The 12,064-nt window shown below is 51.4% G+C and overlaps 1 protein-coding gene across 3 annotated transcripts in view; it reads left to right on the top strand.

Moving 5' to 3' along the window:
- The window catches only part of ARHGAP8 (Rho GTPase activating protein 8), a 218,876-nt gene that overhangs the window by 33,288 nt on the left and 173,524 nt on the right, over positions 1-12,064 (top strand). For all 3 annotated transcript variants that reach the window (XM_075003579.1, XM_075003559.1, XM_075003569.1), the window contains one exon: positions 7,220-7,360. In XM_075003579.1, the coding sequence (XP_074859680.1) occupies positions 7,220-7,360 (141 nt within the window). The remainder of the gene's footprint in view (positions 1-7,219; positions 7,361-12,064) is intronic.

The following is a 12,064-nucleotide window of genomic DNA, read 5'->3' as shown; positions in this document are numbered from 1 at the left end:
TGCTACGACCGCCATCATTATGCGGGGCGTCAGCATAGGAGGTCGACGTCTCACTATGGATCCCCGTCGACCACCCCTCAACGCCAGTGTTCTGCTTCCACCTGGGGGAACACCACGAGTTCCCCAATCAGAGGCTGGGTATAAAGACATTGAACCCCACCTCGAAATTCCACAAAGGCAATCACATCAGTACAGCCAGGATCCAGAGGAATTGGAGGAGAGATACCATAGTGATGCCTCCTCATCCTCGCCAGACGAGGCCATGGTCCCTGGAGACATTTCTCCCCCAGATGACCTGAAACAGTTCCAGGAGCTGTTCAAACGAGTAGCTCAATCCCAAGATATTCAAGTGGCGGAGGTGCAGGAGAAACACCACAGACTCCTTAAAAACCTCAGGCCTCCATCTTCTTCTAAAATTGCTATTCCTCTGGACGATGCAATCATGGAGGCAGCCACTAATATATGGCAGACTCCAGCATCCGCTCCTCCTACCAACAAAAGAGTGGACAAAAAGTACTTCGTCCCTGTGAAAGGTATGGAATTTCTATTTAGTCATCCACAGCCAAACTCGATAGTGGTTGAATCGTCCCAACACAGGTCCAAATTGTCCCAGTACAAATCTGGGGGATTGGACAAGGACATAAAAAAGCTGGATCTTTTGGGTAGAAAAGCCTACTCCTCCTCTACTCTGTTGCTCCGCATGGCCAACTATGCCGCTCATTTGTTGAATCACAATTTCGACAACTATTCCAAGCTTACTGCCCTCATGGACTTCCTTCCGGAGGATAAAAGGCCAATTCTTAAGGCAATTGTGCAAGAGGGCTACGCGGCTTCTCGAGCGGGCGTGCAGATTGCACTGGATGTGGCGGACACAGCGGCCCGCGCCGTGACCACCGCAGTGGTAATGCGGAGAGAGTCATGGCTTCACACATCCGGCATTCCAAAGGAGTTACAGGTCAAAATTGCAGACCTACCCTTTGACAAAATAAAATTGTTTGCTGAATCGACTGACTCAGTCCTACACTCGAGCAAAGATTCCAGAGCGACACTTCGGACTTTTGGGATATATACCCCACCGTTCAGAAGGAAGAAATTTTATCCTCAGCAACGCCGTTATGGTTACCAACAGCAAAGTACCCAATTTCAACGGGGGTATGATCAGGGACGTCATCAACAAACACATTATAAGGGCCCTAGGCGCCAGCCTCAGCAGGACAACGCCTCCGCAGGGCAAAGTGCAAGACAGCAAGTTTGACGGGTATGTCGAGGGCCGCGAAGCCAAGACCGTACCTCAGTGCCAATCTCAGTACGTGTTCCATCACCAACTCAAACCATTTTACCCACAATGGAAAAGCATCACGTCGGACAAGTGGGTACTGGAGATTGTAAACACGGGATACACGATCCCCTTCCAGTCTTTACCTCCACCAAATCCTCCCACCGCACCCCTTCTCAGAGACCCCTCTCACCTACCAGAATTAAGGCGGGAGGTGGACCACCTCCTATTCATAGGGGCAGTGGAGAGAGTACCGGAACAATTTCAAGGCAAAGGGTTCTACTCCAGGTATTTCCTGACGGAAAAGACGACAGGAGGGTGGAGACCCATTTTGGATCTACGCGCACTGAACCAGTACCTACGCAAACAGCGCTTCAAAATGACTACGATGGCTTCAATAATCACGGCAGTAGACCATGGCGATTGGTTTGCAGCCCTCGACTTACAGGATGCGTATTTTCATATCGCAATTCATCCAGCCCACAGGCGTTTCCTCCGGTTCCTTGTGGGCACAGATCATTTCCAGTACAGAGTCCTCCCATTTGGACTCTCTTCAGCACCCAGAGTCTTCACCAAGACCTTAGTGGTGGTGTCAGCATACCTACACAGACAGGGAGTTTTCATTTTCCCGTCCCTGGACGATTGTCTGCTAAAGGGAACTTCCCGGGCGGAAGTATTACGGATGATACACATCACCACAAAAACATTTACTTCACTGGGCCTCATCATCAATTTCTCAAAGTCAAAGAGACCCCACACAAAATACAGAGTTTATAGGGGCTCGGATAGACTCAGTCACGTCAAGGGTGTATTTACCCGAGGCTTGTTCTCGTGCCATAGAATCTCTCGTACAACTACTAATGTACAGCCCCACTGTTCCAGTTCTCACGTGCTTACAACTGTTGGGGCATATGGCAACCACCACGTTTGTGGTGCAAAACGCCAGGCTGCATATGCGAGGATTGCAGCATTGGTTGGCAACCGTATACAAACCCTCAATGCACACTGTCCACAAGAGGGTGTCACTTACAACAGAGGCACGAAGCTCGCTAACATGGTGGGGAAATGCCAAGAATCTCCAAACAGGGGTGCCCTTCCGCCAACTGCAAATTATTGTGTTCATTACAACAGATGCCTCCTATATGGGATGGGGGGGCTCACATGGACAACAAAACCACTCAAGGATTATGGTCCCCCCCAGAGAAGACACTGCACATAAACATATTAGAGCTCAGGGCAGTGTTCAATGCGTGCAGGCATTTTCACAATTATCTGTGCGGAAAAATAGTCGGCGTGAATACCGACAACACCACCACGTTTTATATAAACCGACGGGGGGAGCCAGGTCTCGTACGCTTTGTGCAGAGGCAGTCCGACTCTTGAACTGGTGCATTGCCAACAATATAATCATAAAGGCTTCATACCTACCGGGGGTCTACAACGTCAAGGCGGACCAACTCAGCAGACACTTTGCGCCCACTCACGAGTGGCAGATCCATTCAGACCTACTTCACCAGGTGTTCCGCAGATGGGGTTTTCCCCAAATCGACTTGTTCGCCACCCGAGAAAACAAGAAATGTCTCCAATACTGCTCTAGAGCGGGCATGGGACAGGAGTCTTTGGGGGATGCCTTCATGATCCCATGGAAGGGACCTCTACTTCATGCGTTCCCTCCCACGACACTTATACACAAGGTCTTGGAGAAGGCCAGAAGGGAGAAAGCACGCATAATAGTCATAGTCCCAACCTGGGACTGGCAACAGTGGTTCCCATTGCTCTTGCGCATGGCTCAACATCGGCCATTTTCCCCTACCAACAGTACCGGACATTCTCACTCAGGCTCGGGGGTCAATACTGCACCCGCACCCGAAGAGACTTCGGCTACAAGCATGGCTAATCCATGGCTAAGCGCCTTAGAGACTACATGCTCAGAGGGAGTACAACAAGTCCTTGAACGTAGTCGGAGAACTTTCTGGTTGCGTTTTTCCGAATGGTGTTCCTCCAGGCAACTAATACCCCAGGACGCCACCATACCTACGATTCTGGATTATTTGCTACAACTCAAACAAAACGGACTTTCGCTATCCTCTATAAAGGTGCATCTGGCAGCTATATCAGCGTTTCGGCATGAAGAGGATGGATCAACCACATTTGCCCATCCTGTTGTCTCGCGTTTCCTAAAGGGGTTGGTGAATCTGTACCCCCTCGGAAACCAATACCGCCGTCATGGAGTTTAGACCTAGTTCTACACACCCTCTCGGGACCGCCCTTTGAACCATTGGCTACGGTCCCCCTTTGACTACTTACTATTAAAACAACTTTCCTCCTGGCAATCACGTCAGCTCGCGAGTGAGTGAGCTCACAGCTATAATGTCCACACCACCCTGCACGAACTTTTCAAAAGAAGTGGTGGTCTTACGATTACACCCAGCCTTCGTTCCGAAGGTCTCTTCAGACTTTCATATCAACGAACCAATAGTGCTGCCCTCGTTCTATTCTAAGCCTCACAACTCAAATGAAGAGGCACGGTTGCACTTACTTGACGTAAGAAGGGCACTGGCCTTCTACATCGATAGAACTAAACCTTTCCGGAAAACGGACAGACTCCTGGTATCCATTGCATCCAGGTCAAAAGGAGAAGCGCTATCTTCACAGAGGATTTCAAATCACATTGTGTCTTGCATAAGACTGTGTTACGAGATTTGCAGGACTCCTCTGCCAGTTCCTCCAAGAGCCCACTCTACTAGGGCGATGGCGGCGTCAACGGCCTTCTTCAAAGGCATCGCGCTGAGAGATATCTGCAGAGCGGCGACGTGGTCTTCCTATGACACCTTCGCCAAGCACTACGCCATGCACAGGATGCTTGATGAGGATACACGCCTGTCAGCAGCAGTCCTTTCACGGGCAAGCTGCGCATAAATCGGGTACCCACCTCCTTTTTCAGGGGGGGGGTTACTGCTGGGTAGTCACCTGCTGTGGAGCACCCACGGGGACCACTCGAAGAAGAAAGAGAAGTTACTCACCTGTGTAGTAACGATGGTTCTTCGAGATGTGTCCCCATGGGTGCTCCACTACCCACCCGTTCCTCCCCACTTCGGAGCTCTGTTTTGTGTGTTTTTCAGGGGCGTCCGGAGTGGTTGATCAGGAACTGGCAGGGACCGGATCGCGCACGTGACCGTAAGTGCGCGAAGAGCCGACACGCATCGGTGCATACGCGACCCGACGGAGACTGCTGAAGATTTTCCGAGCTGCGGCGCTGGGGCGAGCCCGACACCTACTGTGGAGCACCCACGGGGGCACATCTCAAAGAACCATTGTTACTACACAGGTGAGTAACTTCTCTTTCCAGCAGCAAGAAAGATTCCACTAAGTGAAGTTACCAAGCCAAGTGGAAACACTTCATCTTGGGCTCAACACAAAGAAGTCTTATCAAAATCTGTGGCAATCTCCCTCATCCTAGACAACAGCTTCTCCATGAAATCCTCAGGTCTCACCCTCCATTTTTTTTTTTTTTTGAGTCCACCTGGTGGCAGTTTGAATATCACTAGAATGCTCAACCCTCCATTGGAAGGTTACTCTGTCTTTATGCATCTGCTTACTGCTCGGTTTTGGAAGGACCTCATCAAAACTTTTGCACCCGTCCAAATGACCGCATGTCAGTGAGACCTGAATCTAGTTTCTGTGCTAATAAAGCCATGCTTTGAACTGTAAGCTTCGTGCTCTGTGTTCCTCCTTTCTGTGATTTTTTTTTTTTTTTTTTTTTTTTTTTTTTTTGTCTTCCTGGTATACCACAAGACTAAGTCTCCCTAATTTGTACCAAATTTGGATCAGTGGTCCTCTCCCAATTTCACATTAATCAAACCAGCCACTTGCTTGTTTTCTTTCTGAAACCACATGCTTCTGCAGAGGAATGTAGAGTCCATTCGCTTGGTGTGTGGTGAGCATTTGCTGTCTACCAACAGAGAGCAAAATCAATCAGGAAGTCCCCTAGACTATTCGGTGAAGTAGCAGAGAGATTCAAGAAGCCAGCTATTTCTATCCAAAGAATTCCAAACGGATTTCTGGTTGCACTGAACTCTTTTACTGACTATTAGACCTATCTCCTTGCATAGGGTTGCAGGCTCACTCCTCCAGAGCTCAGACTTCAACCACAGCTTCCACTGAGGACGTTGCATATGTAGACGTATGTAGAGCAGTTGTGCAGAGTTTTAGTGCACTGCAAAGGTGTGCTCCTGCTTAAGTGCAGGTCTTGGCACAAGACACCTCCTTTGACGCGCAGTTCTTCACACAGTCCTCACACCCTTCTCCAACTTAGGTACTGGTTGTCAGTCGCACTCAGTGGAATAGTCTCTTACCCATCACTCGAAGAAGAAATGGAGGTTTCTTACCTGTAACCGGAGGGTCTTTGAGAGGTCTCGTCCCTATCCGTATTCCACTTCATGCACACCTTTACCTCCACTGTAGATTGCACAATTTAGAAGAGAGAGGGAATTGAAAATGGTGAGTCCAACTGACCCTTTATTGCCTTGTTTGAAAGCATAAGGCAATAAAGGGTGTGTGCAGGGACCAACAGACGCCAACCCGGTGAGCGCTACTTTTGAATTCTCTAACTCCGGTCATATGGTATGCATGTATAATCCTCAGTAGAATACAGACAGGGATCACACATCTCAAAGATTCTCTAGTTACAGGTAAGTTACCTTCTCCCCTTGACAATATTAATAAATTCATTTTAATATAAATTATGTGAGGAAAGAAGCAGTTGACCTATAGTGAATGATATACTTTGGGAGAATAATAATTTCTCTTTGAATTTAAACAGCCTTTCTTAATTCAAGCTATCAGTTCAATTGAATGTTCGTATAACAGTTATAATTTTGCTCTTGTACATTTCTCAGGCTCTGTCTTTAGAAAAGTGTTAAAATATTAATGTCTGTGACTTTGCATTCCACTCACGATGTGTTTGTTCGTTTAGGTACAGGTTGAACCTCTATAATCTGTTACTCTGTAGGCTGTCAACATCCATCATCCAGCATGCTTTTAGTCAGCTGGATGACCACTTATCGTGTGTGGCCAAGTTTCCTGTGGTCCCCCAAAGTTTGTTCACGGCCACCAGTCCTGACTCTCAGCGTTCTGTGCTGTTAAATCTAATTTACCCTTACATGTCTTCTAAGGGCTCAGTAAGCAGCGGAAGTGTTGGTAATTCTCTGATTCATCACCTGTCAGGTCCCGTGAGTGCTGGACTAGAGAGTTTGACTGTATTTGTTTTCACACACCAAGGTCTGTGCATGCCTGAGATCATCTTTTTAAGTATGACGTGGTTTTGGTGAAATGCCATGTCTGATAAAAGGTCATATCTACCTTTCACTGCAGATTTCAGTGGAAGGTTGTTTGAGCCTTGAAGATCCAATCTAGTATCCACTGAAATAAATGGAAAGCCTCCTTTTGACTTCTCTGCATTTTGCCTCAGGCCCTTAATGCTTTTCATAGGCTGTCTTACCCACTGTGTTCTACAAGGCATTTAGGGTTTCAAACCATATTTTTTGTTTTGAAGTGCTTAAGATCCAAGTAGAAAACAAGATATGACAAACCAGGAAAAATTAAGGAAGCAGTGAGACAACACTGGTGGTCATGACAAGCAGTGGTCACAGCATAAAAACAACCTAACATTGTCAAGATTTTGTGGCCATCATAGTCAAGAAGGACTTGATGGCAATGAGAGAGCTTTGCTGTAGATGTTTACAGGGAGCCTCTCTCACGTATGCAGGCCAATATAGGAGAAAATGTGAAAGTGCTTCTTCTAAAATGTAATAAATAAATGAGTGAAGAATGCTGACGTCGCTGGGAGGATGGAAGGTGGATCTCAACTTCAGTGCTATTATATGAGAAATAATAGAAGGCTTTTTAGCAGTTGATCTTATAAATTCTTGCTTATTGTTTTAGAATTACAGAAGGATGAGGCAGAACATGCAGTGATGGATGCACGAAAGACATCCTTCAATCAAGCAGCAAATGAAGACCCTGAACTAAACATTGATCACCCGTACTACGATGTTGGAAGGCACGGCATTATACAGTTAGCAGGTATATATAAACATTAAAATGCGTGAGATTCCTAGATGTAGTAGATGATGTTCAGTGCCTTACGTTGTTTCATGTTACATTCTTTAAAGTTGTCATGTGAAGAATGTAGAGGCTCTGAACCCGAATCCAGAAAAGAACCTAGGTACCTGCTTAACTTAAAACGTGGCTAGAAGTTAAGTACATGCTTCAGTGCTTTGCTAGTTCAAGCCTATTGGCCATAAATTCAGATTTGGTTTTATTTTAAAAAAAGTTACAAATCCTAAATGAATAGATATATGTGTTTATAATCAGTGACTTTTGTTTTTCATTTTCTGTGAGTTCAGAAGCCAGACATGTGATCATTCTGCCAGCCCATAAAAAAAGTGAGCAAGCAAAAATATTACTGTCTAAAATGAGTGAAGTGCAAAATGTAAACTATAGCTATGTCTACACTGGGATGCTACATCGAAATAGCTTATTTTGATGTAGTGAAATCGAAATAAGCTATTTCGACGAATAGCGTCTACACATCCTCCAGGGCTGGTGCCGTTGACGTTGGCTAGCACTACATCGAAATAGGCGCTGCAGGGGACCGTCTACGCACCAAAGTGGCCCAAATCGAAATAAGAGTGCCAGGAACAACTGCAGACAGTGTCACAGGGTGGACTAGCACTTCTGGGGCAACAGCAAGCCACTCCCTTAAAGGGCCCCTCCCAGACACACTCAGCCTGCAAAGCACGCGGTCTGCAGAGCCACAAGCACGCACCCTGTGGAAGCAGCATGGACCCCCAGCAGGAGCAGCAGCCGCTGCCACCACCAGAGGCCCACACACCCACCCCTGGAGGACCAGTGGCTGCCCTGCTCAGTGCCGTGCAGGAGGCAGCTGACCATCTTTTATTTGAGGAAGATGAGCTGCCCCCAGGAGATGAAGAAGCAGCCCCAGACCTTGCTGCCCTCCCAGCTCCACCCCCCCACCCCCCGCCGCACACGCCGCCAGCTGTGGAGATACCCCACAAGCACAGCCTGGTGGGAATGGCTGGTGCTCGGTGAGTGGGACAATGACCGCTGACTCTAGAACTTCTGGATGAGCCAGCAGACATTCCTGGAGCTCTGCCAGTGGCTCACCCCTGCCTTACGGCACCAGGACACCCCCATGCGACGTGCCCTGATAGTAGAGAAATGGGTCGGCATTGCTGTCTGGAAGCTGCCCACTCCAGACAGCTACCGAGCCGTAGGGCAGCAGTTTGGCGTGGGCAAGGCCACTGTCAGGGCTGTCCTTATGGAGGTAAGAGGACCCGGGGGGGGGGAGCCCTGGGGGGAGGGCCAGACACACCCTGCACACCCCTCATCGGTGCTCTCTCATGTCCTTCCCTTGCAGGTCGTCCATGCAATCAATGCCCTGCTCCTCCACAGGCTCGTGCAGCTTGGGGACCCGGATGCTGCCATCGCGAGGTTTGCCAGCCTGGGCTTCCCAAATTGCTTTGGGGCACTAGATGGGACCCATGTCCTCATCCGTGCCCCAGAGCACAGCGGAGGACCCTTCCTGAATAGGAAGGGATATCATACCATGGTCCTTCACGCCTTGGTGGACAGCCGGGGCCGCTTCTTGGACATTTATGTTGGCTGGCCTGGCAGCACCCATGACGCCCCGGTGTTCAGAAATTTGGGCCTGTGCTGCCGACTGGAGGCGGGGACCTACATCCCCCAGCGGGAGATCCCTCTGGGGGACACCAGCATGCCCCTCTGCCTCGTCGCAGACGCGGCGTACCCCCTCCGGCCCTGGCTCATGCACCTCTACACGGGCCATGTCACAGCCAGCCAGGAGCGGTTCAACACACGCTTGAACCATACGCGCCAGGTGGTCGAGTGCACTTTCGGCCGCCTCAAAGGGCGCTGGAGGTGTCTTCTCACCCGCCTGGATGCAGGGCTCACCAACATCCCCCAGGTTGTGGGCACGTGCAGTGCACTCCACGACCTGGTGGAGAGCAAGGGAGAGGCCTTCTTCCAGGGCTGGGCTGTGGAGGTTGGCAGGGCCGACGTCCAGCCACCCGCTGCCCCCAGTCTCCAGGTCGACCCTGAGGGGATCCGGGTCCAGGAGGCCCTGTGGGCCCATTTTGAGCAGGCTGCGGGGTGAACGCTGGCAGGGCCAGCTGCTGGTAAGCCACGGACTGCAGCCCCCCATCCTCCACAACACTCCCTGCCCCCACGCCCACACCACAGAGCACCCGAGAGCACAGTTTTCTTTGAAATAAATGGAAATTTTGTTTGAAACAAAACAGTGCAACCTTGTTATTAAAAGAAGAAGAGGGGAACTATGTACATGGGGAGGCAGCTACGAAACGGGGGTAGAACAAAAACTGTTTACAAAGATGGGGGGAATATTCCCAAAGGAGGGGGGTCTTGGTGGGCAACGTCCTCAGCCCCGCACCACCTATTGTCCAGCGCCTGGTGTGGGGGTGTGCGACCCACGTCTGCGTCGGAAGCCCCGTCCAGGCTGGGTGGGGGCCGAGAGAACCGGCAGAGAGGGCCGGGCGGTGTCCGGAGGCCCATGGTCCCCCTCGGCGGCAGGCCCCAGGATGGCTGATGGTGGAGGGACGGCAGGCGGAGCGGCAGGGGGGGCCAAGTGCAGCGTGATGTCCTGGAACGTGTGCATGAAGGCCCCCCAAGCCTCCTGGTGCCAGGCCAGCGCTCGCTCCTGGAGATGGAGCCGCCGCTCCTCCACCTGCAGGCGCCGCTCGGATACCTCCAGCTGACGCTGGAGGGCGGCGAGCAGCTGGGGATCCGTGGACGCCCACGGATGGCTCCGCCGCTGTCGGGCTTGTCCTGGGGCTGCTCCGTGCTCTGCCGAGGGGCTGGCCTGCTGTGATGGCCCCAGTGGGCTGTCCAGGACCACAGATGCTGTGCCGGTGCTCTCTGGGCCCTCCGATGGCGCAGCTGCGGAACAGAGGGGGGAAGAAGAGTGGAGACAGCCGTTAGTCTGGGCCCTGACCCATGGCCCTTGTGCCCCCACCCCTCTGCTGCTGGTTCCCCATCCCCGTCCCCCAGAGATGCTGCTGCTGATGATGATGGGAGTCCAACCCCGCCCCCCCACGGGGGACCCTAGGTTTCACTCACCCCATCCCCAGGGATGGGGCATGGCACTGTCCTGCTGGGAGGCAGGAGCTGATGGACTCTTCTGAGGGACATGCCACTGCTGTCCTTGGGGCCATGGTCATCTGGGTGTGTGGAGTACCCTGGTCATGTCTCTTGTCCCCGCCCCTTAACCCCGGGGGTGTGCACCAGGGTGTTTTACATACCTGACGGTCCGCTCCCACGGTCGGGGGACACCCATCGGGCGGACGCCCTGCTGGAGCTATGGGAGGGGAGGTCAATTTGGAGTCCCCTGTCGCTGGAGGCCCCCTCCTCCTCCTCCGGCATTCCAGGGGTGGGCTCCTGGGGGGGCCCCTGGGGCATAGGGCTGGCCCCCGGGGCAGACTCCGTCTCCAGGGCCTGCTGGGGCTCATCGCCTGAGGTGTCAAGGGTGGCCGGGGTTTCCCTGAGCTCCCTGTGAAAGGGGCAAGCGGCGGGGGGCGGCCCCAGATCAGCTGGCCGTGTCCTGGGCTCGGGCGTAACCCTGCCGGATCTCCTTTACCTTACTCCTGACATGGTCAGGAGTGCGGGCAGGGTGACCCCGGGCAGCCAGGCCCTTGGCCAGCCGAGCGAATGCATCCACGTTCTGCCTCTTGCTCCCCATTACCTGGAGCACCTACTCCTTGCCCCAGAGCCCCAGCAGGTCCCGGATCTCGGCCTCCGTCCAGGAGGGGCCCTGCTGCCTCTTCCCCCACTGGCTGGCAGGCTGGGAGCCCTGGGTCCCTTTGGGTGGGGGGGTGCCCTGTGGGTGCTTGGGGGGCTGGCTGGCTGCCATGGGTGCAGGGTGGTGGGTTGGGGCTCTCAGAGGACGTGCAGGCTGGGCACGTGTGTGCGCTGCTGCCTGCACGCACTCTCAGCTTCCTGCACAGGAACTCAGCGAGCGGGGAGCTTTAAGGGGCTGCTGCACGCGGCGACCATAGAGCTCAGGGGCTGAAGACAGCGTCTCTCAACCCCTTGGCTGATGGCCGCCATGGAGGACCCCGCTATTTCGATGTTGCGGGACGTGGATTGTCTACACGTGCCCTACTTCGACGTTGCATCTCCTGATGAGGATAGCGACTTCGAGGTCTTGCTGTCTTATGTCGATTTCAACTTCGAAATAGCGCTTGGCACGTGTAGATGCAGCGGGCGCTATTTCGAAGTTGACACGGCTATTTTGAAATAGCTGGCTAGGGTAGGCGCGGCTTATAGGTGTAAGTGGCGAAAATATAAATTTATCACCTTATTTTAAATGTCGAAGTACAGGGAAGCTGCAGGTGCTTCATACCTTTGAAAATGAAACGGAAAAGAACCCTATAAGGGTAGCTATCAAGATAAACATTTTAAAGATGCGCTTACTTGTCACTAATAATGCTGTACATTCTTAAACACAGATTTTGTTTAAAATTAATGATGTGATCTTTCAAAGGTATTCTGTTTTTAAGAACTTCGAGTGTTTTATTAGTGGTAGTTAAAATCTATTTAAAATATTTATTTTGATACTGCCCCTTGAGAATGTGTTTTCCTTTTATTTATTTTGGCACTATTTCAACTCGCACCTCAGCAGTAAAGCATAAATTTGAGCTTTTGAGTAACCTTGATATTTTGCACCTCAAC

This window comes from Carettochelys insculpta, chromosome 1 (genome assembly GCF_033958435.1).
Source record: "Carettochelys insculpta isolate YL-2023 chromosome 1, ASM3395843v1, whole genome shotgun sequence".
Classification (NCBI taxonomy): Eukaryota; Metazoa; Chordata; order Testudines; family Carettochelyidae; genus Carettochelys; species Carettochelys insculpta.
Note: the sequence above shows the minus strand (reverse complement) of the source record. Positions and strands in the feature narration are given on the sequence as shown.